General features: G+C 41.9%; 1 protein-coding gene across 1 annotated transcript; it reads left to right on the forward strand.

Annotated features, from left to right (window-relative positions):
• Positions 1-497: 497 nt before the first annotated feature.
• Positions 498-10,258, forward strand: rab18a (RAB18A, member RAS oncogene family). Its single transcript, XM_061093976.1, has 7 exons — positions 498-686; positions 2,762-2,817; positions 4,861-4,922; positions 5,211-5,283; positions 6,078-6,196; positions 7,273-7,339; positions 8,028-10,258. Exons 1-7 carry the CDS (start codon positions 619-621, stop codon positions 8,195-8,197), a joined length of 615 nt encoding a protein of 204 aa, XP_060949959.1. The 5' UTR covers positions 498-618; the 3' UTR covers positions 8,198-10,258.
• Positions 10,259-23,621: the final 13,363 nt, after the last annotated feature.

The raw sequence follows: 23,621 nt of genomic DNA on the forward strand, positions 1-23,621 counted from the left end.
CATTATCTGATAACAATTATAACTAATATGTCCTAGAAAAAATAAAAGGCATTTTAACAGTACTTATTATTGTTTTACATAGATCATAAACGAAGACAGTTCAAATTAGGTTTTCAATGAAAGCACCTAAATTAAAACGGGCATTCCTCAAGTGAAGGAATAAATAGGTGAATAGATAAATAAATAGGGAAAATTAAATGAATAAGTGAGCTTATAATCAGGGAAAATACGTAATTGAAAACTTATTTTACAAAAAAAATGTAAATGGAGCAATGCCAGTCATGTGTACTGCACAGATATTATGTTACATAGGCCAAAACAAACATTTGACTTAAACAATCATGTGTAATATCAAAACTTATATTTAACTTTCTACATACTGTCTGTTTTATGATGTCCTTATAATGCACAGTCTATGGTTATCTAATCACAATAAACAAAAGTATAAAGTCAACCGGAAGTTCCAGTAGGTTCCACCGGAAATGGTTGGAGTGAGGCGTCTTTACGAAGACGAACCATCTCTGCTGAGAAGCTGTAAACAAGACACTCTCAGACACGGCGTTAAAAACCGGGTCGCGGCAGATTACCGAGGGTGACACGGCTCAGCGTGACCACACGATGGAGGACGACGTCGTGACCACGCTGAAGATACTGATTATAGGAGAAAGTGGCGTTGGGAAGTCCAGGTAACATCAAGTTATCTCCCCAGAAAAGCGATGGCGTGGCTCTGTGGTAACGTCAGCTAGCTGCTGGGGCTAGCTTAGCAGCTGGATCAAAACAATGCGATGCTCCGGGGGTTCCGCAGGGTTTGAACAGTCTGTAGAACACTGAGCTGTGTGTGTGTTCTTTGTTTAAATAGACAATAGGTCACAGTGTTTGGTTGTGTGACGCTTACATAAGGCTACCAGTGTGTTAGCTTTCAAGCTAGCCTCAGGTCCTGTGAGTGACATCATCTTCGCTGACACATGACATAGATATGCATAATATGAGCCACCACAGATATGATGCATAGTCAGAATCATTGTTTAGTTATAGATCATGTAATGGCTTTTCCCTGTATTTAGTTAGACTGTATTTGTAGCAGTAGCATCTTCAAGATGTAAATACCTCGCATCATTATTAACAGCAGATCTCTACACGGATTTGCTCATTTTAAAGCTTGCCCTCTGTTTTAAACCACACGGTTGATTTAGCGATTACATTCTAATCACAGGTCGTTAGCCACCGCAAATCAGCTTATTATTCAGAGCAGACTACACAGCAGGTTTTTCTTTGAGTAACATTAGTCTGGCAGGTTATTCAGCGCAGTGTGCCAACAGGGAGCTCGCTCAGGTCCTCTGGTCTCCATGACTGTGGTCCAGACTGCATGAAAGAATCCGGATAGGCAGCCCGAGCCATCAACCATCACATTGCAAACTATGGTATTGAGTGCACACAGCAGAGCCATCGCATGCTACATAGATGATGAGCTGCTCAGAGCTGATGTAAGCCTTCTAACAAGTGATCTTAAAAGTTGTGTCAGTAACAAGCTGTTGTCACAGATCTCCAGGACCACGATCTGTAGCATGATCAGCAAGCGGCTGTCAATAAAAGGGAAATGGGGAATATCTTTATTTTGGGATGAGCCACACATTAGCCCAGAAGGTCTCAAGTGTTTGTACTAAATCATGCTGTTTAGATCACAGTGGTGGTAGCAATCAAAACAACGCAGACAGTTTGTTCTTCCTGTATTAATGTGCTTTGCTTTTTCCTTTTTAGTTTTCTCTTACATTTTATTCACTTGTGCTGCTGGTTTTCTTACTGTGATGACAGCTCTGGAGTGAAGGGGACAGAGTTTATGTCAACACTATAACATAGACCTGTCCAGCTGTACTGTACGCTTCCTGCGTGTGCAACAATCCAGCCAAGGGCAGGGTTTCCAGAGAGCAATTTTGTTTAATTATTAAATAGGATTTTGCTAAACTAAATTAGACTATGATTAGGTTCCAATTTCATTGTTGGAATCCCTATGAACCAGTTATGCTTTTGTCAAAAAGGCAGAGCCCGACCTCTCTATACGCTCATTACGCTGTTCCATAGATTCCCACAATTTAAGCAAGGCCCTGAAGGCCCTAAAGGCCAGGGTCTGTAAAAAGGAACTGACTTTTGAATAGCATACATATATTTAAATAGTTTCTCTGCAATCTATAGAGATCTTCTAATCAACAAAGAGATGTTTGCCTGGCAAAGAATACACACATGTTTCATTTTACCTGAACAAATGACTTCTACAGACTATATTTATATCTTCCCTTTCTACAAGCACAGCTCATTGGCTGTATGGAACTTAAATATTAAACACTCCTTGCATCCTTCCTGATGACCCATTCGGAGAAAATACGAAAATTATGTTCGGGTCAAAGGGAAAGCGTGAGCTTATCCCCATCATCAGTGCTGTGATTAAGCCATTTGCACTTGATTAGTCATAGTTGAGGAATGAACCCTGTCCTGCTGACTACACTCTAGTGGTGATGTCATCCAGACCTTGTGTGTGTAATGCCAGTGATGGACCAAGTGATCAATAGAAAGAGATACAGAATTAGATAAGTCTGGAGCCTCGGGGCTATGTTGGGTGAGCCAGGCTAATGGAAACATGATCACAGACCAAAAGCTTTGCTCACCCTTTGTTGAATAGAATTACTGCAAAATGCCATCCAGCTGTTGTGTTTGTTGATTAATAATCAGAGTCTTAATGCTCTTGTTTCCTTCTTCCTTTCAACAGTCTCCTCTTAAGATTCACAGATGACATGTTTGATCCAGAACAGTCGGCCACAATAGGTGAGTAACACCAGAGAAAAATGAAAATAATGTTTGATGGTGGCAACTGCAAGACGGTCATCAGCCAAAATCTTTAACTGCAATAAACACACAGCCAAGGTTGAGGTTGTACTATGCACTGGTGTTGAACTGGTTTAAGGAGTTATTTGTAATATTTTCCGTCTTCCATTTGAGCTGCTTTCAGACATTCACTGAATTCTTCTCCAGAGGAGGTGCATGTGTGAATGTAAAAGTCAGAGTGAGAGGCTCTGGATTATCTGCAGACAATTTTTTTTTCAAGCAGATTTTTAATTCTGGTGGATCTGCAAATGATAGCTTCGTTTAATGGTATGAATCTTTCAATGAGTTTAAGAGACACCTGCTATAAGTGGTTTTAAGGCTTCCTACTACCTTAATGGGTTTATTTTCATGAAAGCATTAAACAACTCAAGGTTTGTCATCCTGTTTTGATAAGTTTGGATATTAAATTAGTTTTTCTTTTTGAAAAACGAGTTGCTCAAAGCACTGTCTTTGTTCAAACAATTGTTTGAAACAGTAAAAGCATATTTTCTTCAAGGTCACAGCATGAATGGCTTCTGTGTTACTTTGCCAGCTGTGACTCTTTCCAAACAGATGTCTTCATTGGACATAAACTTTCTATCACTGACTAGAATCTCTTCAGGTTCAAACAAAAATCACTTTTAATCCAGTGTCACTCCATCTTAATTTAAGTGTTTCCATCGTCATCATACAAACCACTTTCTATGAGGTTGCTTTTCTCCCTTCAGATAAAGTTTTCATGGTAAATCATCCCATTTCATATTGGATTGAGATACTTCTTAAGCAGAATATAATCACTGTAACACCCAGTCATCATTTGGTGTTAATGAAACTGAAGATGAGCAGCAGACAGATAAGCAGCTGTCATGGCGCTTGTATTGAAATTTTAAATGTAGTAGTTTCTGGGTACACTTGCAGGGGAAGTCATCTGCTGACATCAGCACTAATTGCTTTGAATATGATAGGATGTGTTGTGATGTTGTCACTGCATTTACAAGATACGACAATGGGCTGTTCAAAAGTCCACTGTGAACGACTTGGCCTGCAGGGTTCAGCCCGGCCTTGACTTGTAGTGGTAGTGGCATCTTGTTGTATTGTGATATTACCAACAGATGCTTGAGTGTACACTCTCTCTGGGAATGGCCTGTCTGAATTTGTAGTAAATTAGCATAAGCAGGAGATCTACTGGTCCAGGTTTAGGGAAATGTTTAGTGTAAACTCCTCTCAACGTGCATCTGGCAACAGTATCTGAGCAACCCTGCAGGACCTGAGGGGGGAGCAAGTTGTTGTGATTGACTGTGTGAATGTGCGTGTGTGTGTGGTACACACACCGTGTGTCATATATCCTCGCCTTGTCTCTGTGTCCCTTCTTTGGCTCTGGGCTGAACTTCCTCCCCCCGTCCCAGATGTAAAAACAAGCCCATCACAAGTGTACATTTCCCTGGTAAATCTGTCACTGGATGCTAAAACTCTGGCCCATTTGTCATCCAGACACTGCACGCTCTGCTCACCCAGACACTGCACAAAGGCAATTGAGGAGATTTACTTGTTGAGGGGAAAGGGGACAGCATTGTTATTTTCATGTAAATGTCTGCTCCTCTGGGACCTGGCAGGGATTTAGGGTTGAATCATTGCTGTCTGAGCCATTTCACAGGTGGTGGATTTTTATTTTTTTCATTTTTTCATACAGACCTGTATTGATTTCGTTCTAGGACATTAAACCACACCATCCACTCATGGTTTATATGAATACAAAGTCACGCCATAATTTAAATACAGAACATGGGATGGGCATAATGCCAGTCTGAAAAAGCCGGGGTTAACAGAAGTTCAGTGAGTGTGGTGAGTGTGTTTTGACAATTCATCATTGATAATCACAGTCTGTCGCCATTGTAATATTCTTGGCAGTAATTTGCCGAACCTGTAAGAGTCATCATATTAGTACTGAGGCAGGATGAGGTAATCATGAAAGTATGAATGATCGACTCTCCTCTCATTGTCTAGGTGTTGACTTTAAAGTGAAGACCATTTCTGTGGACGGCAACAAGGCAAAGCTGGCCATATGGGTAAGTGACAGACGTACTTCAATAACAGCAAACATGTGGCTTTTGTCAGTTAAAGAGCAGAGGCTCATTTTTAAAGCTCCTCCATGGCTGCGGTCAGGCTATTCTCTCAATTTCCCAGTAGATGGCGGTTTTGTAACACCATTTCTGCCTCCACGCTCTGCCAGGGACTCAGAGTCAGAGTCCGACTTGTTGTTTATGTCCGTCTGCCCTGGTTTCCCTTCTGTTTGAGCCACCAGTTATTTTTCTGGTGACTGTGTCCAGTTGGGCTGACCTGGTCGTGTTTCGCAGGACACTGCAGGACAGGAGCGCTTCCGAACCCTGACGCCTAGTTACTACCGTGGTGCCCAGGGAGTCATCTTGGGTAAGCTTAGTGTGGGTGTGTGTGTATGTGTGTGTACAGGGAGATTGTCGCCCTCTTTACTCCAGAGTCGGACTGCTGGTTGTAAAAAGAGTGATGTCTTTCCATCCTGTGACCCACACACACGCACACCCTCCTGCCTGTCTCTCTGGAAGTTAGTTTATACCCTCCTCATATGGACATGCATGTACAGCATGAATACTCACACACAGGATCTTTAGTTCAACCTCTTAAACAGACTTCCTCCACAACCTGCGGTTTCTAACCATTCTAATGACAACTTCAGAAACGGAAGGTGCCTTGCTATAGAACTGGGATTGTGAGAGCTCCCCACGTGATGCTGTGTAAAAACTTCCATCCCTTTTAGTTTTTATTAACCATCTGTTTTTAGTTAACACTCTATTATTGTAGTTTTATTATTTTTTTGTTCAATCAGGTTTTGCTTGTTTTTCAAAAGTTGAAATAACTTGAGTTAGACTTAACAAAGTCTCGGCTTTTCAGTTAAAATAACAGGAAAACATCATTTAAAATTCACGGTCTGTTAGATTTAATAACTCATAAAGGAAACGTTTTAAATGTGATGCATTCTCCCTGTAAACACCTACATAATTCCATTAGATAAACAGCACCACATTGATATTCAATACATTCCCAATCTGCCGTATTGTTCTGTTGCTGTATCAAGTATTTCAAGATTAAATAAAGTCCTTTTTTCTATGACCTAGAGCGTGGTCAACTTGTCATGTACGACGTGTGTGTATATGAATGACTTCACTCTGAGCATGTCTCCTTCACAGTGTATGATGTCACACGACGAGAAACCTTTGCCAAGCTCGATAACTGGCTCAACGAGCTGGAGACGTACTGTACAAGGAATGACCTCGTGAAAATGCTTGTTGGAAACAAGATTGATAAGGTGATTGGGTTTGTGAATGGATGAGCATCAAGTGTCTGTGTTCCTGCTCTGTCTCACAAGGTTCTTTGATTAGATATCAGCATCTCATCAAGACTTTTGAATTCATCTTCAGTACCTTTTGCATCATGAGATGGAAAACAATTGATATTTGCTGACGTTGTACAAACACACGGACGGGTGACACATTTAAGAAATTAAGAAAAACATGATCAAGTGTCGTAAGGTCTGAAGACGGCAGCATCTATTCTACAAGTCTCTTGACGAGGGCTGGGTGATACAGTGAAAAATTATATAAAGAAAAGGAATGACTAATTATCACAAAAATAGTTCTAAGACTGATTTTGGCTCCTGAGTATGGGCAGAAAATGAAACTGACACACTTCATCAACACAAAAACATTTTACAAATCTGATGTAGATAAACAATGTGTAATACCTCCTCACTGAGCTTACACCTTGCATAAGCATTATATCGATATATTAGACTTTTTACTTTTGATGAAACTTAAATAACAATATTTATTAATAATTTTGTATTGCCAAACCCTACTATGGACTTGACTAGAACATCGAGGACCACAAATACTCAAATTGTAGTGTTTTGATGATGGTGAAGAGCAATGTCAGTCCAAACTCTCCCACAGCTGATGATTGGGTTGAAATCTGGGGACTGCAGAGGCCATATTTTATGAGTGACCTCATTTATATTTTATCAGACCATGCTGTGACCCTTTTTGCCCTGTAGATGGATGCATTTTCATCCTGTTTCTCCTTAATTTTCATATTTCTCATACAGAAATAACAATCTTTAAAAAAAAAAACCATCAGCTTACTCCCATTTGACAAATGACAGAACTAAATGACCATGGCTGATATTTCTGTCAGCTGGTGCTTTACCAGGACACCAGAACCAGTCAGTGGGGATAAACATGCCCACTAAGTAGAGCATTATGAATTTATTGTGTCCTGTTCTTTGTCCGTGAAAATCGCTTTTCCTCTCTGCCCGGCGAAGACCACAGTAGCTGTCAGCTTCGCCCGGCAGACCTCAAATAAGCCATTACCTCTCTTTTGTTTTAGGAAAACCATGAGCTAGACCGGGCTGAAGGGCTGAAGTTTGCGAGAAAACATTCCATGCTTTTTATAGGTAAGTCAGGAGGATTCCCTGCTCCGCAAAGACCTGCTGGGCATGAGTTACAGCTGACCGTTGCACAGGGGAAGCAGCTTTACAAATAACTCCCATACTTGCTGAGAAATGCTTGCGTGGTTCTATTTATAAAACAGGATTCGTATATCATCTTCCATGTGTTCTTGTTTTTTCCCCTGTGCATTTTACTTTTCACATTTGTCAGTAAAGGACTACGTAGAAGAGTTGAAATTACACTTTTATCTCCAGTAAGTACTGAAGAATGTCGTTTTAAAAACGTGTGGTGAAATGGAAAGATTTCAATCTCCTCTGTCAAAGGCAATTCTTTATATATTGTGTGTGGCTTTCTAAATGCGATTGATGTCCTTATTCTCTGGTTGTAACTATTATGTGTCTGGATATAATCATACTGTGGAGCTTGTGTTGACTTTATCCCTTAAATTAGTGTCTGGAGGTGACAGTTATTGTTGAGACATTTTCCTTCCACCACCAGATGATGACATCAAGATGCAGACATTAATAGTTGTTGTATCTGTATCTCATCTTCCCTTCTGCACCATTTCCATTCTCCACACGCCCATTTCTCATTTTTCCCGCCCTGGTTATTTTTTGTTGTCTCACTACTTTTTTCTCTGTCTGCTCCTGCCACTCCACTTCTCCCCCTCCTCCTTACACTCTGTGCTTCCAGAGGCTAGTGCCAAGACCAGGGACGGTGTTCAGTGTGCGTTTGAAGAGCTGGTGGAGAAGATCATCCAGACTCCCGGCCTGTGGCAGAGCGAGATCCACGGCCGAGGAGTGCAGCTCACCGACGAGGACGCAGGAGGAGGAAGCTGCGGCGGCTACTGCTCCCTAGTCTAGACAGCACATACATAAAGAACACAAACACATTCTCTCTCTCACACACACACACACACATGTACAGACATACACGTGTGAATACAACACTCTGAACAATAACATAAACACACTTGAAAGAACACTCTTCTTCCCGCTGTGTGCTGCCCTGAGTTGAGCTCCCTGCTCTGACATGAAGGCAGTGGAGGTCTGACTGTCTCTGCTCCGCTGAGCTCGTGGTCGACCGTCCACACACTCTACCTGTGTCCACACAGACACTACTTTTTGCACACTTTATAATAACAATGCTGCGCTAAAAATGCAATATGCAGCTCAGCCTTCCTCTCAACGGAATTGAGTGAGTTGACCGCCTCTGTTTTTTTTTTTTGTGTTACAATTTTGTGCAGTTTAAGGACCTCGGTCAAAAATACAAATACTTTTCAGTTTCTCATTCTGCTTTGGGGTTAAATTTAACAGGACACTCGGCTCCAAACGTGTAAACCAAAGTTTGTCAGACAAAAGATTAAATGTCTGGATGGCATTATGAGAATAGAAGAAAAACGTATTTGACCGAGGTCCTTTCTCATCTCAGCATGCTTTTTGTTCTCAGAGCATCTTGCCTTAGCAAGCACATCTGTATAAGTGCAGGACTGACCTGACTTTTCTCCAGTGTTTGTCTTTCCCCTGCTCTGTCCTGTGCTTGATCCCAACCCCCTCCCAGCACAGACTCTATGAACTTAATGCTTCGTATAGTGAAACTCATCAAGCCAACCGATCTTGTGTTCCATCTCACCACTCTCAGTTGAAAGCTCGGATCAGCTGTCTCTGTTGTCCACACAACTGCCTCATTTCTTCAGAATATAATAGAGTTACCCAGTGTTGGGAATGACGTTTCACTGCTTTTATTGACTTGCACTTCAAAACCATTGGTCTGTTTTGAAGAGTGCGTAAATCAAATAGATTGGCACCAGCGAGCGTTCCACTGGGTGCAGAATACGAGGGAACCACTTAAAATTGCACAGCTTTTTTGTAATGAGTTGCTTTAATGGAGTGTGACCGACTGGCACCCCTCACTCAGACAGATAATATCAGTAATATCACTGGCATTGCAGCAGTCTTTGATATGGATTCCTTTGTCTGTACAGAGACAAAGGAAAAGTGTTCAATATTAAACAGGGCAGTGAGTCATGGGGGTGTTTCCATAGAAGTTGGAAAATCAAAGAAAGAGCCATGCGCTCCACATTGCTAATGGATTTCACAGTACTCCTATCTCTGTGTTTGTATCTGAGCAGCAGTTATAAATGTACTGTACCTCTGATTATGTTTGTGGTATTTGAGTGCTGGTATACAGGCTGGGAAATTTAGTTCAGAGAGTTAAATGGTGCAACAGGGATGGTGAAAAAGACATGGAGAATATGTCTTATCACACTTTGGAACTTATTTTTTAAATGTTTTTAATTGCATGGGAAATTCTGTGTGCCATATTTTTTACGTTTGTTTGTCCAGTGTATGACCTTCAAATGCTGTTTGCTACAAATACCTTAACTTATATTTAGCTGAAAATATAACTTTGCATACAGGTTTACCATTTAGATTTAATGGTACAATAATATCGGACAAAAACTGAAGTAAGCTTTTACTTATTAAACTGCTATCGCTGTCTTTTTTGTGTTCGAAAACACATTTAAATATGTAAAGTTATAAATTGTGTGTATTTTAGGAATTTGGTGGGATAATTCCTGTATGAATTGTAAAGCTGAATGTATGCAAATGTCACTACAAACCGCCCTGTGTATTAAAAAAAAAAAAAAAATCTTTTTTAATTCAAAATGGATGTGTTGCATACTGAGTTTTGCTGTGAAGCCAGAGATGTGTACAACTTGAATGGGCTCTTTGACTAACAATGAGGGATTTCTCTTTTCTAGTAATTGCTTTAATGTCCAAGTTTTTCATGACAGAATCACCAATAACTCTGTTGCCATGTTGGAAATGTCACTGTTAGGTGATGGGTTTTTCACTCAACGCCCTTCACATTCCTCTGTCCTCAGAATAAAGACTTGTGTTTAAACAGTGTCCGAGGAACCACCAGACCCCAGACGTGTGATCTATCTAAATCATCTTTTTGGCAGTCTTCTCAGGAAACACCACCACTGCCATAACTCACACTAGCAATGCTTTAACTGAGATGTGCATAATTCCTGGGCGATTATGAAAGGGTCGGGCCTGGCAGCCGGAGCGAGGACTCTCCCCTTGTAGCATATCCCTCATCTGTTGCCACAGTCCAGGCAGCCGTCTGGAAATATGTCTCAGTCAAACAACATTGGAGGCATACAGCATAATAATGCCTTCATGTGGTCCAACCATGTGCTGAGCTGTAGCGCTGCTGTTTCCTCGTGCCTTCACTGGAAAAACATCAGATATCCTAGAGGCTGAGCTGACAGTTTATATATTTTTTGAGAATAACTTATAGAGGTGGTTGCTCCACATTCCTTTCATTGTCACATCATGATAGAAGTAGTGCAGTGTGGAGAAGACTTTCTCTTATCCCTGTATAGTAATACCTCACTACTGAAAACTCAACAAAGCTTATAACATTACATTGGAAATGTTATTTAATCAAGTTAGATGATTAATTGAAATGTTGTGTAAAGTAGTTTCAGATTAATTATTTTATTTTTTAAAGTAAAGCACATAATCTCATATCTGGATGCTACCATGCCTACAATGACAATAACAGACAGTTGCCGTTTGCTGATTATCAATACACCCACAGCACAGATGAGGCCAATGGAAATGTGATCGAAAGTGATTGCAATATCATTGCAATTCAGGGGACATTATAAAAGTCACCAGATGCAATGAAAATCCATTCAATAGCTGCCCAGATGAGAACCTCAAACGTCATGGTGAAAAGTCAGAGATCACCAGCTCGGTGTGCTTCACTGACCCGTGCTTTCTGGGCCATAGACTTTCATTGTTGCACAGCAACTCGAAAAGACTTCAACGAAGTGAGGCCGTTGTGGAGGTGGAGAGCCTTACTTTCTTTGGCACATCCACACTTAGTAACATGCCAGACCCCCAGAACCATCTTGTCCTGCTCCACCTTGTTGCCCCAGAAGTCTGAGAGCAGACCTGCAGGGAGGGTTTGATGGACTGCTTTCTGCTCTGCTGTCTGTCCCGAGCATGCAGCCAGGCGCTAAGCTAACAGAGCGGATCTGGCTCTCGTTAACACAGTCTTGTCTCTCTGCTCTTCCTCCGCCTGCCGTGGCGGCGGGCTGTATGGATTAGCACTCAGATGAGCCCCTCATGAGAGCAGTCATGCTGTCATGTGTAAAAATGTTACGAGACGTCGGGCATTGTTTCATAAGGTGTTGGGTTCCAAGACGTCACTCAGTTTGTCAGGCTCATTCACGGTTTGCTATCAGGTAATTGTTTTGCCATAGTGACTTTTAAGAGTAAGGAAGAGTGAGAGGATCATTGGAAAGATCATCCTTCGCCACAACCTGAATTCTGAATTGTTTCGAGGAACTAATATGTTCGCCATAAGGTCGGCTTTGCTTCGTTGTAGGGCGGCCAGGTGCAACCTTAAGGCGCTGAACAAGAGTTCAGGGCCTTACGGTTTTGGGTGTAAATCATTTTATAAACAAGACCAGTCCATTTGTTTTCTTCAGACAACTTTCCTTGTTCTGAACAAAAAGACTCGAAGGCACCTGTAGGTCTGCGGACTGTTTGACTGTTTACGTTCAGAGTTGAGGTAGAGGAAAATACCCCTTTGCTCCTGCACTTTCCTTTCTAGAATCAGCCAAAGTCGAGCTCTGGCCTCTCTTAGGTTACCCTCTGCGCACCAGAGGACCGTGAGGTAATGACCGGCATGCCCAGAACTGATGGCTCTGTCACTGCAGGTGGAAACACTTTGATTATGTGAGACCTTGTGTTTACATTGTTGCACCCGTTTACATTTAGACCCTTTGACATTTCATCAAGCAACGGGAGCGTCCCGTTTCAGAGCCCTGATCTGTTTTGAGCTGTGTGACCTGCTGTGGGGCTCAGTGTCCTCTTGGTAGGAGAAAAGCCAGTCGACCTCCTTCTTATTGACCACCCAAAGCTCTTACAGGTCTCATCCACACACATTCATACAGCGCTTGTCTTTTGAACACAGCTCTTCACGAACACACACACACAGAAACCAATGGTACACCTGGGTCAATTTGTAGTCCAGTGTCTTGACATGAGGACTTACCCTCCGATGGACGACTCCCTCCACTTTCTGAGATAGAGTGCCCGATATCAAATCTTGAATCTTGTGTAGCCTTAAACAAGTATTTGATCTCTGGTTACTCAAAGCAACTCACAGATCAAGCAATTAGGAAGTAGGTCTTTAAGAGGGGATATGTCAGGGAAGGCCTTGAGAGCAAATAAACTACCAATATGGCCAAATAGAAATAATATATTTAATATTTCAGCTGATGTGACTACATGAACGGTCAGAGTAAAACCATTTTAAGGAAGAAGTCCCATCAGGAAATGCCATGGGTTCTGTCAACACAGAGGCTTAGCCACATCCTCAGAAGCAGCACGCCTGTATGTGTACCCATCAATCACACGGGGCCTCCCATAACTTAATAAGAACGGACAGGAAAACCTCTGCACTTGTTTGGTGTGAACCTCTGGCATTGGATCCATGTAAGTCAATTCAGCTATAACAGGGCTGTAATTGAGTTTCATCATATTTGATACTCTGTCAATCTAATTTAAACCTAAATGATTGTATTGTAACCCACACGTGTTATTTTCAAAAACACGGCACCCTGTGCACAGGCCCTAAAGAAAGCAGGAGAAGGGGACGCCTCATCCTTGAAGAGAAAACTCCTCTCGCCGTGGGGGTTGCTTTCATCCCGGCCTCAGGTTACTGGGGAAATAAGCAAACAGGCTCAGGACAGGCAGGCAGCAGGGGCACAGCTGCCTTGTAGAAACAAAATAGAAGGATGAGTAATTTCATTCATCATTCCACAACCCATAATTCCCCTTGTCCATGGTGCTCCTGTCCCGTGTGGCATACCTCTGGCCACACACTGATTCTGTGACCGTGTCGTCATCCGGTGTATCAGGACACCAGTCCGGATCTTACTCATGCTACCGCTACAACATGGAAGCAAATACGCATGTACTCAGGCCATCGGCTTCTATAATAAACTAATCACTTTGTATCAACAAGGGTCGGGTGTAAGCTTTCCACATGCGTCAAACATTTTCATGGAATAGACACATGCTTCTACTGAAGAGCTTTGTTCCTAGTGAAAAAAAATCCACGTTAATAAACTCCCTTTTGGGTGAGATGATTGGCATGTATAGAAACAAATTCATTATTTTGTATAAATAATCTGGCCCCTATGTTGTAATTGCACTGCTTATTTTTCTTTGCCAAGCTGATCTGGATTTTTGGGGTCGGACCAGAGAATTTGTTGTAAACCACCAAGACTAAAAGACTCCCCATTTCACTGTCTTTGAAGAGACAAGGAGGTCTGCAAGGCCATGGAAGCTGTTTTTTCCACCAGGTCAGACCTGAGCCGTGCAGAGTTTAGGGACCGGGTTCATAGGTTTAACTTTTTGCCATTTTCCTCATGTCTTGTGGGGTCTTGTTGCTTGAGGCGTCAACCTAGTTACAGCTCCCCATCACTGTTTTCTTTCCTGACCATTTTCAGTCCTTTGTGCCTTGGATGTAACCCAAGTTAAGGTTTATTACTGCAAACCACAGGAAACTCAGACTCTCTGATTGTATAGTGGACAATTGAATTTGAAAACACAAAGCCAACCTCTACCTCTCCCACCCTCCCACTAGCAAGCAAAAGTCAAATAAAGCACTCTCCAAGGAAATCGTACCCAGGTCACAAAAACACAAGACACTTCATATGTACATTAGGTTCTTTTAATTCAGTCTGTGCGTATCCTCTATCCACTTTGTCGCAGGATTTCCTTTCAATCAGATTATGAGGAATAACAGAGGCGTGACAAGTGTTTTGTAACCACATAGCTTGCAGGAGTCATTTAGTGGGGTTCACCCACAGGTACTTCTGTCTGTCTTATGACATGGGAGAAGACGATGTTTGATCTCAAAGCTACTCACGGATCAAGAAATTAGGAAGTAGGTCTTTATGAAGTGATTTGTCAGGGAAGGCCTTGAGAGCAAAATACAAATGGTTCAATCACAAATAAACTACAAATATGGCCTAATGGATGAATAGAAAACATACAACTTAAACTTAATGTTCACTGTGATCCATGGCGAAGGTAGCTCCGGATATCAGTGGACAATTAGCTCAAAACATGGTGTAAATTAGCTTGTTTCGAGTCAAAATTGAATGTCGGAGCTTGGCTTACGCCATAGAAGCGTTTTTTACGTTTGAAGAATGGGTCACCATTTACTTCAAGTGTGTTGGATTTGGCTGCAACACTGTTTTGTGGACTCAAACACTTCACCCACCCCTCAATTGGCACAGTGGTGAGTAGATATGGAGTGAATTTTCATTTTTGGGTGAACCATCCCTTTAACCTACTACAGTTGTTCACTTGTAGCGTGTCTGTTAAGAACTGAGTGTGGCAAGTGTTAAGTTGACATACCAGATGGTTTGTAACTCAGAAACGTCAGGGGAGACGTCATTGGAAACGGTTTGGTAAAGTGCCTTTCAATCAAATGCCGATATTTGGCAAGTGATCACAAGAACTATCTGACTATCAACATCTACTACGGTTGGCGAAGCCAGTGAAGAAGAGTGAAAACATGTTTCCCAATGAGAAAAACCTCCATTCTTTGCTTTTCTTTAAATGAATTAATACTCTTCAGTTCTGATATAACTGATCCTATCTGATAACCTCTTCAGGAGACGTCATTGTTGTTGGCGAACATTCACTTCTTGTCACACCTAAGATATGTCTGTGGCTGCCAGCTGCCAGGACGCTGATTGATTTAAAGCACTGTTGTACGGCCGTGAGCAAATAACTTCTGGAGTCTGGAAAGATGGATTCTCGCTTGTGAGTAACCAGCTGCCTCTCAAGGTAAAGTGTGGTTGACATATGTATCACTTATTTTGTTTGTTAATGTATATAGATTTTTCATTTGGTAGAAGAAAAACGATTCTGGGCTCAACTCACCTTACCTCACCGCTAAATCTGCGGTGAGGTAAATCTAAATCTTACTACATTTTGTTTTTTGTAGGCCAATGCTGTTCATGGAATTCAGAGAAGCACTGTTTTTATTGTTTGTTTCAGAATGAGGAAACTGATACCTTCAGATGCCGTAGACTTGCTAACCAGCTGTGCATGCATGTGGTCATTCTTTTAATGCCGTCCTGCATGCATTGACTTTGACCGTGTTTGTGTGTGGGGTGTAATGGTAGCTACAGTACTGGGGGCGGCTATTTTGTCTACACCTCACCACCTCCAGTTGCAATATGGCTCACATTATTACCCTGCTGAGCTACAGCTTGTCTAAACGCTGCAGAGCTCTCTTCTCCCTTTTCTCTCTTTACGCCAGTTTTCACAAACATCGTGCCCAGAGCAGGCTTGTAATGAAAGACCAACTCCCCCTTCCTCCACCGTGCTTTTGCCTCGTGCCCTCCTGGGGCTGTGAACAGATAGTGTAACAACAGTGTGTGTGTGTAGCATGGTTCTGCTTCCACACAGTTCAAACCTTGGCTTCATGTTCGTGGGGCCCGGAGTGGCTCCCAAAATTCACTTATGGTGTTGGATGCCTGGGCTCGGCTTCCCAGCAGGCAGCGGTGCCGAGCTCAAATATTTACATTCATCCCATCAAGCAGCAGACAGTAGCACATATTTGTTTCAGTGATGTCATGTGCTGCCATCCATTACCACCTCCACAGTGAAGGACTAGGCTAGATGGATGGATGTTTCTCGCCGTTATCTGTGTCTTCTTCCCGTGTCCGAAACTAACATTGCTTAAGATAAAGACAGAATTTACCATTTGATGAGTTTTTGATGAGAAGATAGAGACTATTGTCATTTTCAAGCTAAACTAGTGTCATGACCATAGAGGTCCTATGGATCAGAATCCAGGTCACAGGTTCCCCAGCTCATCCGGAGCAATGACATGCACCTGGAACCTCCCTCTCCCGGTGACATCAGCTGAGGCTGGGAGGGTTTATCAGGAGGTTTGGTTTCCTTGTTCAGTTGGTTGTTTTGTTGTAGGAGGGTTAACACCTTCAGTTGGTTCTCCTAGTCTGTGGTTTTGCTTGTCCTAAGAATTTTTCATTTTTATTTCCACCACCCAGCATTTTTGGGCCTAGGTTAAATTGTTCTTTTATATCCTATCTGTTTACTACATTTAGTGGGTGATGGTTGGGGACTGTATTCCCAGTGTTACCTTTCAGAACCCAAGGACCCGTTTTGTGGGGGGGCTCGTCCGGGATATGAATGAAATAAACCTGTATTTGCATGTATTTTATTGGTCACTCTTAAGTGAAAGAGTTCATTTGGGGGCATTTATGGAGAATATGACTTGGGAGGCATTGAATTAATGCAAAAAGGAATACTTCATGCAAAGTGATCACCAGTTTGGCATTACTGTGGCATCAGGTAGCAGAAAAGATTCAATGAAACTGGTTTTAGTCACTGTTGTTTGAAAACAGATCCTCATCTATGGTTCTGAGGCTAAATCAGAAAGTGTGGGTGAAGAGACAGATACCGAGGAGGGTGGCATTGATCCTGTTAGCGATTTGGGCTTAGAGCAACTAGAAATGAAGCTCAAGCTAGAGAAAATACTTTGTCATGACAACACTGACAAGTTTTGATTTGGATGCTTCATTAACCTGCTACTGTCACGAGAGTGTAGCCATCTACACCAAGAAATGGGATAAGGCGTAATGAATGAGCTTAGAGGAAGAATTCAGAGTGTTGCACAGCGTGCGCTCTGTAGGCAATGAAAAGGCCATATTTGCCAAAGGCCATGGGGGGACTTATATCACACAGTTCACTCTAAACGGCTACTGTACACAGAATAGAATTGATGTGTCCGCTCTAGCCAGTGCAGGCATCCATCTATGGGCATCATTTAGTTTCAGCATATGGCACGAACTGATTCAATTTCACCGCAAAACATCAAATAAAAAATGAAACTTAAGTCCAGATAAATCAAGAGACCTGTAACGACAGTGTCAATAATTCCTAGTCTGGTTTTCCTTCCAGTGTATACCTAGGATTTGTGCACTCTGACTTCAATTTATGTTAATAAAAACATTAAAGTATTAAAATTCTAGTTATTGTAGGTCTCACTTTCCACTTCCCTCATTTTCCAGCCCCCCTTTAGTGTGATTTTACGCACCGTTAACTTTCTGTGTTTTGGATTTTAGCTCTCAAAGTAAATTCCAGTTACATTAAAGGAGACATATTATGCTTTTTTTAGTCTTTTTCCTCTAGTGTGTTAGGTGCTTTTTTTGTGTGTGTGCATATGTAAAAGCTCCGCAAAGTTAAAAAGCCCGAAGTCCACGATAACGGTAGCTCCTCTCACCAAAAGAAAACGCTGTCAATAACCAATAATTCCACCCAATAGTTACCATATGACATCATGATTTCCCACATTTAGCACAACTAGCACCTAGTCTGGCATGCCCCCTAACTGAGCCAGTTAAAGCGAAAGCATATAGGCCAACAGTATAGCTTCATGGGGGGGGGGGGGGGACAGTAAAACCAAGCATTTCAGACAGAGGCTGAAAAGAGGAGCTGCAGTAATAGACAGTATCTGGAAAGTGATGTTTTTTGATCATGAGAGTGTGAACCTCTTCAAGTAACATAATCTATGAATATGGACAAAATATGTCTTCTTAGAAAGACCGGGTATTATGAAGTATTTTTTCAAAAAGGATAAACAACTATTAACTTGCATAAATGGTAAAATTACATAATTTAAAGAAGTTTACAAACTTCTCATTGTCACAATTACATTGAGTATTTAGACTCTGAATCAAACCTCATTAGAATCAGACTTCAGATCAGGGTGTTGTGAAGCAAGTTATGATCTTTAGATGCCAAGGGAGAGGGCGGGTCTAATCATACTCACTGAGTCACTGTAGCTTTTTGTGAATAATGATACATGTTCAAGTGCCCAAATCCGATCTGGGAACATGAGAGTGGACAGCATGAACATCCGCAGCCGCAAACAGTCCAGCAGGACGTCTCTACTCTGGTCGTCATTAGATATTCACTTTTTTTTTTCCATTATGTTTTCTATGCCATAAAAATACAGAACTGCTCTTGTTCCAGACGGCCTTACTAATTGAATTTAAAAGTGAAGTGTAAGAAATGAAGTACCAACTGACTGAATAACACTTTTTGCAATGATAGCCAGAGAATAACAACTAATAGTTTGTATGACAGCATCATAAACATGCAGGAAACAAATGCTGATCATATTTTAAATGTTCAATTCCAGAAGAAGCATAATCTGAGACAAGCTAACATTATTGGGCTAAATGTGTTGAAAGATTAATGAGTGTTTGATGCAGCAGGTCGTCAACCCGACCACACAACACACGTACCCACACTCCCTGGACAGGATTAGATGTAGTTTTTTTTTGGCCCACTAAAGCAAAAATGGTTGCGGTGAGTGAAGTCGTAATTGGGCTTCATCAAATCACGAATCACCCGTGACGAGATCGTGAATCCAGACAGCTCTGCAGTTTTACACCAAACATGTGTATATATTTATCTGACCAGGGGGAGGAGGGTGAAAAATAAAAATAAGGGTTCCATAAGTAACATCTGGAGTAGTGGGCTCCTGCATTGGCAGAGTGCGCCCATTCGATTCCAGATTTATGGTAACATTACAGTTTTGGCTCCGGCTTTGCAAAAGCAACGCGGGCCTATTTATTTGCTCGCCTTCAAAACTGGCTGCCACACTCATGCCACGCTGCTTGCCAGGTCCAGCCTCTCACTCCGGGTCTTTCTGCCTCCACCTCCCTGTGTGTTTCAATATCACAATATGCTCTTATGAAATGGTCAAATGTGTGCGTGTGTGTACATCTGTGTTTAATACCTTCTTTTTTTTTTACATTCAGACTGTTCTGTAATACCATCCTTGTAAAAATATGTCCTGGGCGTTTCACTGGTCACATGGAGGCCTGCTTAGTGAGGGATTTATCCATGTGACAATCAAGAAGGTTTGACCCACCACCCTGTTCCTTTTTCACACAGTAACTCACGCACGTCACCCAGCAGACGTGTGTTTGAATCCCGCTGCAGTCCATCAACAATGTATCTTTTTGCTCCCAAACACAAAGTGTTAACGTGAGAGGACCTTTCAGTCTCTCTCCAGGCCTCGCTCGCTGCCAAACCACATTCCACCGTCGGCTGCCATTTCTTACATCTGCTGCATTGACGTGGTTTCACTTGACTGTAGTGAGGAATTTATTTAGCTTTTCTGTGATGAAATATTACACAGAGACACCAGGCCCTGCTCTCCACTACGTCTTATTTGTGATCCCCCGGCTGTCGTTATGTTGTGAGTGGTTGTGGCTTCTGTTTTACTCCGCATTTGCCCGGCGCTGTTGCTGCTGCTGCTAAAACTCCCAGCATGTGGTGGAAACACGCTCTGCCCTCACAGGGCTCAAACATCGTAATGTGGATGTCAGGGTCCTTAATACTGAAAGTAGATAAATCAGGAAGGCCCGAGAAAAATGAAACTGTACACTTTAACCTCTACCCTCGGCATTTACAGGTGGATAAACAGAATTTAAAAGCAGTCCGTCAGAAAGAAGAAAAATCCCAATAAAATACTTTGTCAAAGAGGTGGGGGAGTGATAAGAGAAACAAAGAAAGGCAAAATAGCAAAAACGGTCAAACCTGCACAAAGAGCATTTACCTTCGCTAAGGCCGACAGTCACCTTATGACATTTTTGATTGGACATGTACCAAATTGCTCACAATCGTAAATATCAGTTCCCTAAATATCAGTTCCTTTTCATTAAGATCCATTAAATCTCTGGAAAATCAATGAAAATGTTTGAAAACATCCTATTTCACAATGTTAAAGAAAGCCACACAAAATGTGATGGGATCTTTCTTGGGTCATTCAACACCCCTCCACAACATTTTATGGAAATCAGTTGATTTGTTTTTGCGTAATCCTGCAAACCAACAAAAGAGCACAGAGGAAAACATACCCTCCTTGGCAGAGGTAATAACAGTGGAAAGAAACGATGATGTGGAACGTGAACGTGGTTCATTCCTAACAATGATCCTACAGAGACTGATTGCTCAACTCTTCACTTCCCCTCAGCTCTAGAGAGCTGTTCAGCCAAAAAGCTCCGATAAAACCGCTGCAATGAAGCTATACAGTGAACAAACAGTAGTGTAGGATGTGGAAGCTGAAAAACAGATTGCTTTTTCAGGAGTTGTGTTGTATTGAACCCACATTGGTCAGGGAGCCAGAAACACGACTCCAAATGAAGGCGAAAGCTGCTCTGTGGCTGCTGGATGAATAAATGTTTGCATTTGCCATTATAGTAGATATGGTGATAAACTGTCAGTTGGGTTAACAGCATTTTATGATGCTCCCAAGTGAGCAAAATAACGAATGTATTTTAAAGAAAAACAAGTAAAACATTTTTTTCAAATTGGTATTGAATTTTAATATTGTAATAGGTAAATCCTCCTTCGTGTATGTCTACCCGATTATTTACATTAAATAAATATTCTAAAATATTTAGCTTTTTAATATAATTTAGACTTAACAGTCATTTATCAATGTTTTCACAGCCTCTCAAGGGATAACATTGACATTATCAGGTGTTATTATTCATATGGATGGTTTTCTTACACATGTTAGCTGAGGATGAAAAAAACGAGTTTCTATTCTCAGGTATGTTCCTGGTGTTATAAAGTAATCATTGACTGGTGATACATCACTTATAGGGCGATTTGATCCCAATCTACCCCATTATGAATTATAGTGCTGCACATTGACGGGAAATGAAAAATGGTCTTGTTGACCACTCAAAGCACTTCACATCATGTCTAGTATGTATTATTTACGTGTTTGTGTGTGTGTGTGTGTGTCTGTCTGTGTTTTACAATTTTAATGCCTCATATAGGGATGTTAAAGAAACTTGTCCTTCTACATTGAAGTATGATGCACCCACCTCTGTGAGTCACTGTCTAACCCTGACCTCGCAAAGATACTACTTTTCTTAAAAAGGGCAATCCATCAGGCTAAAACCAACATTTCAGTGCCTTGTTGAGGGCAAAACCCCACAGAGAACCAGGCAGTCTTATTTGCTCTGGAGGATGAACACTTGAAGAGTAAAGTGGCCCTGCTGGTGACACCACAGAATGCGAAAATAGCAATCATGCAATCATGGCATATGGTGCTGCCATGACAGTTATTTCTGAATGTTGCTGCCCCAGCGACAAACAGCACCCATAGTGTTCACAGGAGCTGAAATTAGACTGCAATGAGAGGTTTCTTCTAACACAAAATAATGACTCTTTGTACTGAAATATTCTAAACATCATTACTGCGACTTTTGACTGTGCACCAAACCTTCTACCAGAGTAGATCCTGACCTGAGCGATGCTAACGCCCAGACCAGTGGCTCCCAAGCTTTTTGGCTTGTTACACCTTCAAACAAAGCATTGTCTACTTGCACCATTAGTGTGGAAATAGTTAGAAACCCACAAGAGTTTGTGAATCCATTATATCACAAGTCTGAAAAAACCCCTGAAATGCCTGTGATCAAAGACAGAAATGTCAAAAAAAGCTAAAAAGTGGACCATGAAATTCTTTGTTTTGTCAAATTGCTGTTCACAGATCAGAATTGTATTGTATTTCTTGCTAAGAAATTATTTACTTGCTGGGGATGCTACTCCGCCAAGCTTTAGCAGTGGACTCCTTTGATGTCAGACTCACAATGAACAAACTTTGAAAAGGATTGAAGTCCATGCTTCAGAACATTCAAACATTCTTCTGGCTACTACGTTACCCAATATGCAACTTGACCACTAACATTTTTGTCATTCGGTTGTGTTATGCTGGTAACAGCCTATGGCAACAGTTACTGTAGCCTGAAACATCTGGCCTCAAGCAGAGAGAAGGAGACAGGTCCGGTGAACTCACTTCTCCACAACACCAGATTTTTCTTTTTTCTTTTATTAACTTGTAGTCTTGTAGGTTTTATTTGACTTACTCAAAACTTTTCATCAAACTTGTAGCCTTGTGGTTTTTATACAGCGTTTTCTCACATATTAAGGAGAATCTCCCCAACACCTTTAAACAAACTTTGAAGTTTAACGTCAGTGGGATTCTATTTCAGAGTCTACATGTGGTTTGCAAGATCCAAAAAACAGCAGTGAAATCATATAACTGAGATGCGATCACTGGGAAATCTCATGTGTATGAATTTAGATGAATCATCTTGGCATTTGTTTGCACCATCAGAAGTGGAAGTACCAGTTCTCACCCCTAGCTTGTATGTCATTCTGCTCTCCACAGGTTGCTCTGCTTCTCCTTGATCCCATGTTGGCAGACATGTGCCTGCTCGGGCCCACAGCACCCGTGGATTGGGTCTCATTGTTTGTAGCAGCTGTTTAGTCGGCCTCTCTCAGGAGCTCAGACGATGGCCAATTACCAGGATTTAGGCTGTTAGGAAACAGCTGAGGTGCAGGCAGCTAAACCGCCAGCTTGTCGAGCCCTGTTACTGTTATCGTGTGAGTGCAAGTGACTCTTGATGGACTGAGTTGTGGGATCCTGGGAGGAAATTCACAGGCATTATCCTCCAATAAACAAAACAGGGAGAACCAGTGCATGTGGCTGTGTGTGCATGGTGGGCCTGTTTGGAAGCAGGAGGAAAATGGAAATGGGTCAGACTAACCTTTGAACACTAGCTCTGAACATGAGACCAGGGCTTTGCGGTGAGACTATAACTGGGATTATGTGAGTTTACAGCAAAGCGGAAGAAATGTTTTGCGTGGTTGGAGTTGGTGTAAGCGTTGTTTCACCGACAACACAGCACGGTGCATGTACGAGCAACTGCGGTCGGCGAAATCGTGTGAATGAAAACTCGACACCAGGTATCAAAGCAGAGATTTCCTGCATTCCCTCGCCCCCCCAAAGACCCATTCCTGTTCCATTTCATGAAAAGTGTGTCTCCCTTTCTCTGAGAGCAGTTTACTCTGGCAACTCAACCACCTACATTTATCCATTTCCTAGTGTACTCGGGTCAGAACAACGTGCACTGCCGCCACAGTCTGCTCTTACAAAGGCAATTGACCCTTTTTGTTTGAAACTGGCAGTGTCACTTTTTCCCCCCGTTTCAAACCGAGACCCTCTCACAAAACAAAAAAAGGAGATGATGTCCACCTGGAATAACACATGTCCTCAATTGGCCAAAACACAGCGTTTGCTTGCGGTTCCATGTAAGCACAGCCCTCTCCCTCTCGTTTC

This window comes from Limanda limanda, chromosome 20 (genome assembly GCF_963576545.1).
Source record: "Limanda limanda chromosome 20, fLimLim1.1, whole genome shotgun sequence".
Taxonomy (NCBI): Eukaryota; Metazoa; Chordata; class Actinopteri; order Pleuronectiformes; family Pleuronectidae; genus Limanda; species Limanda limanda.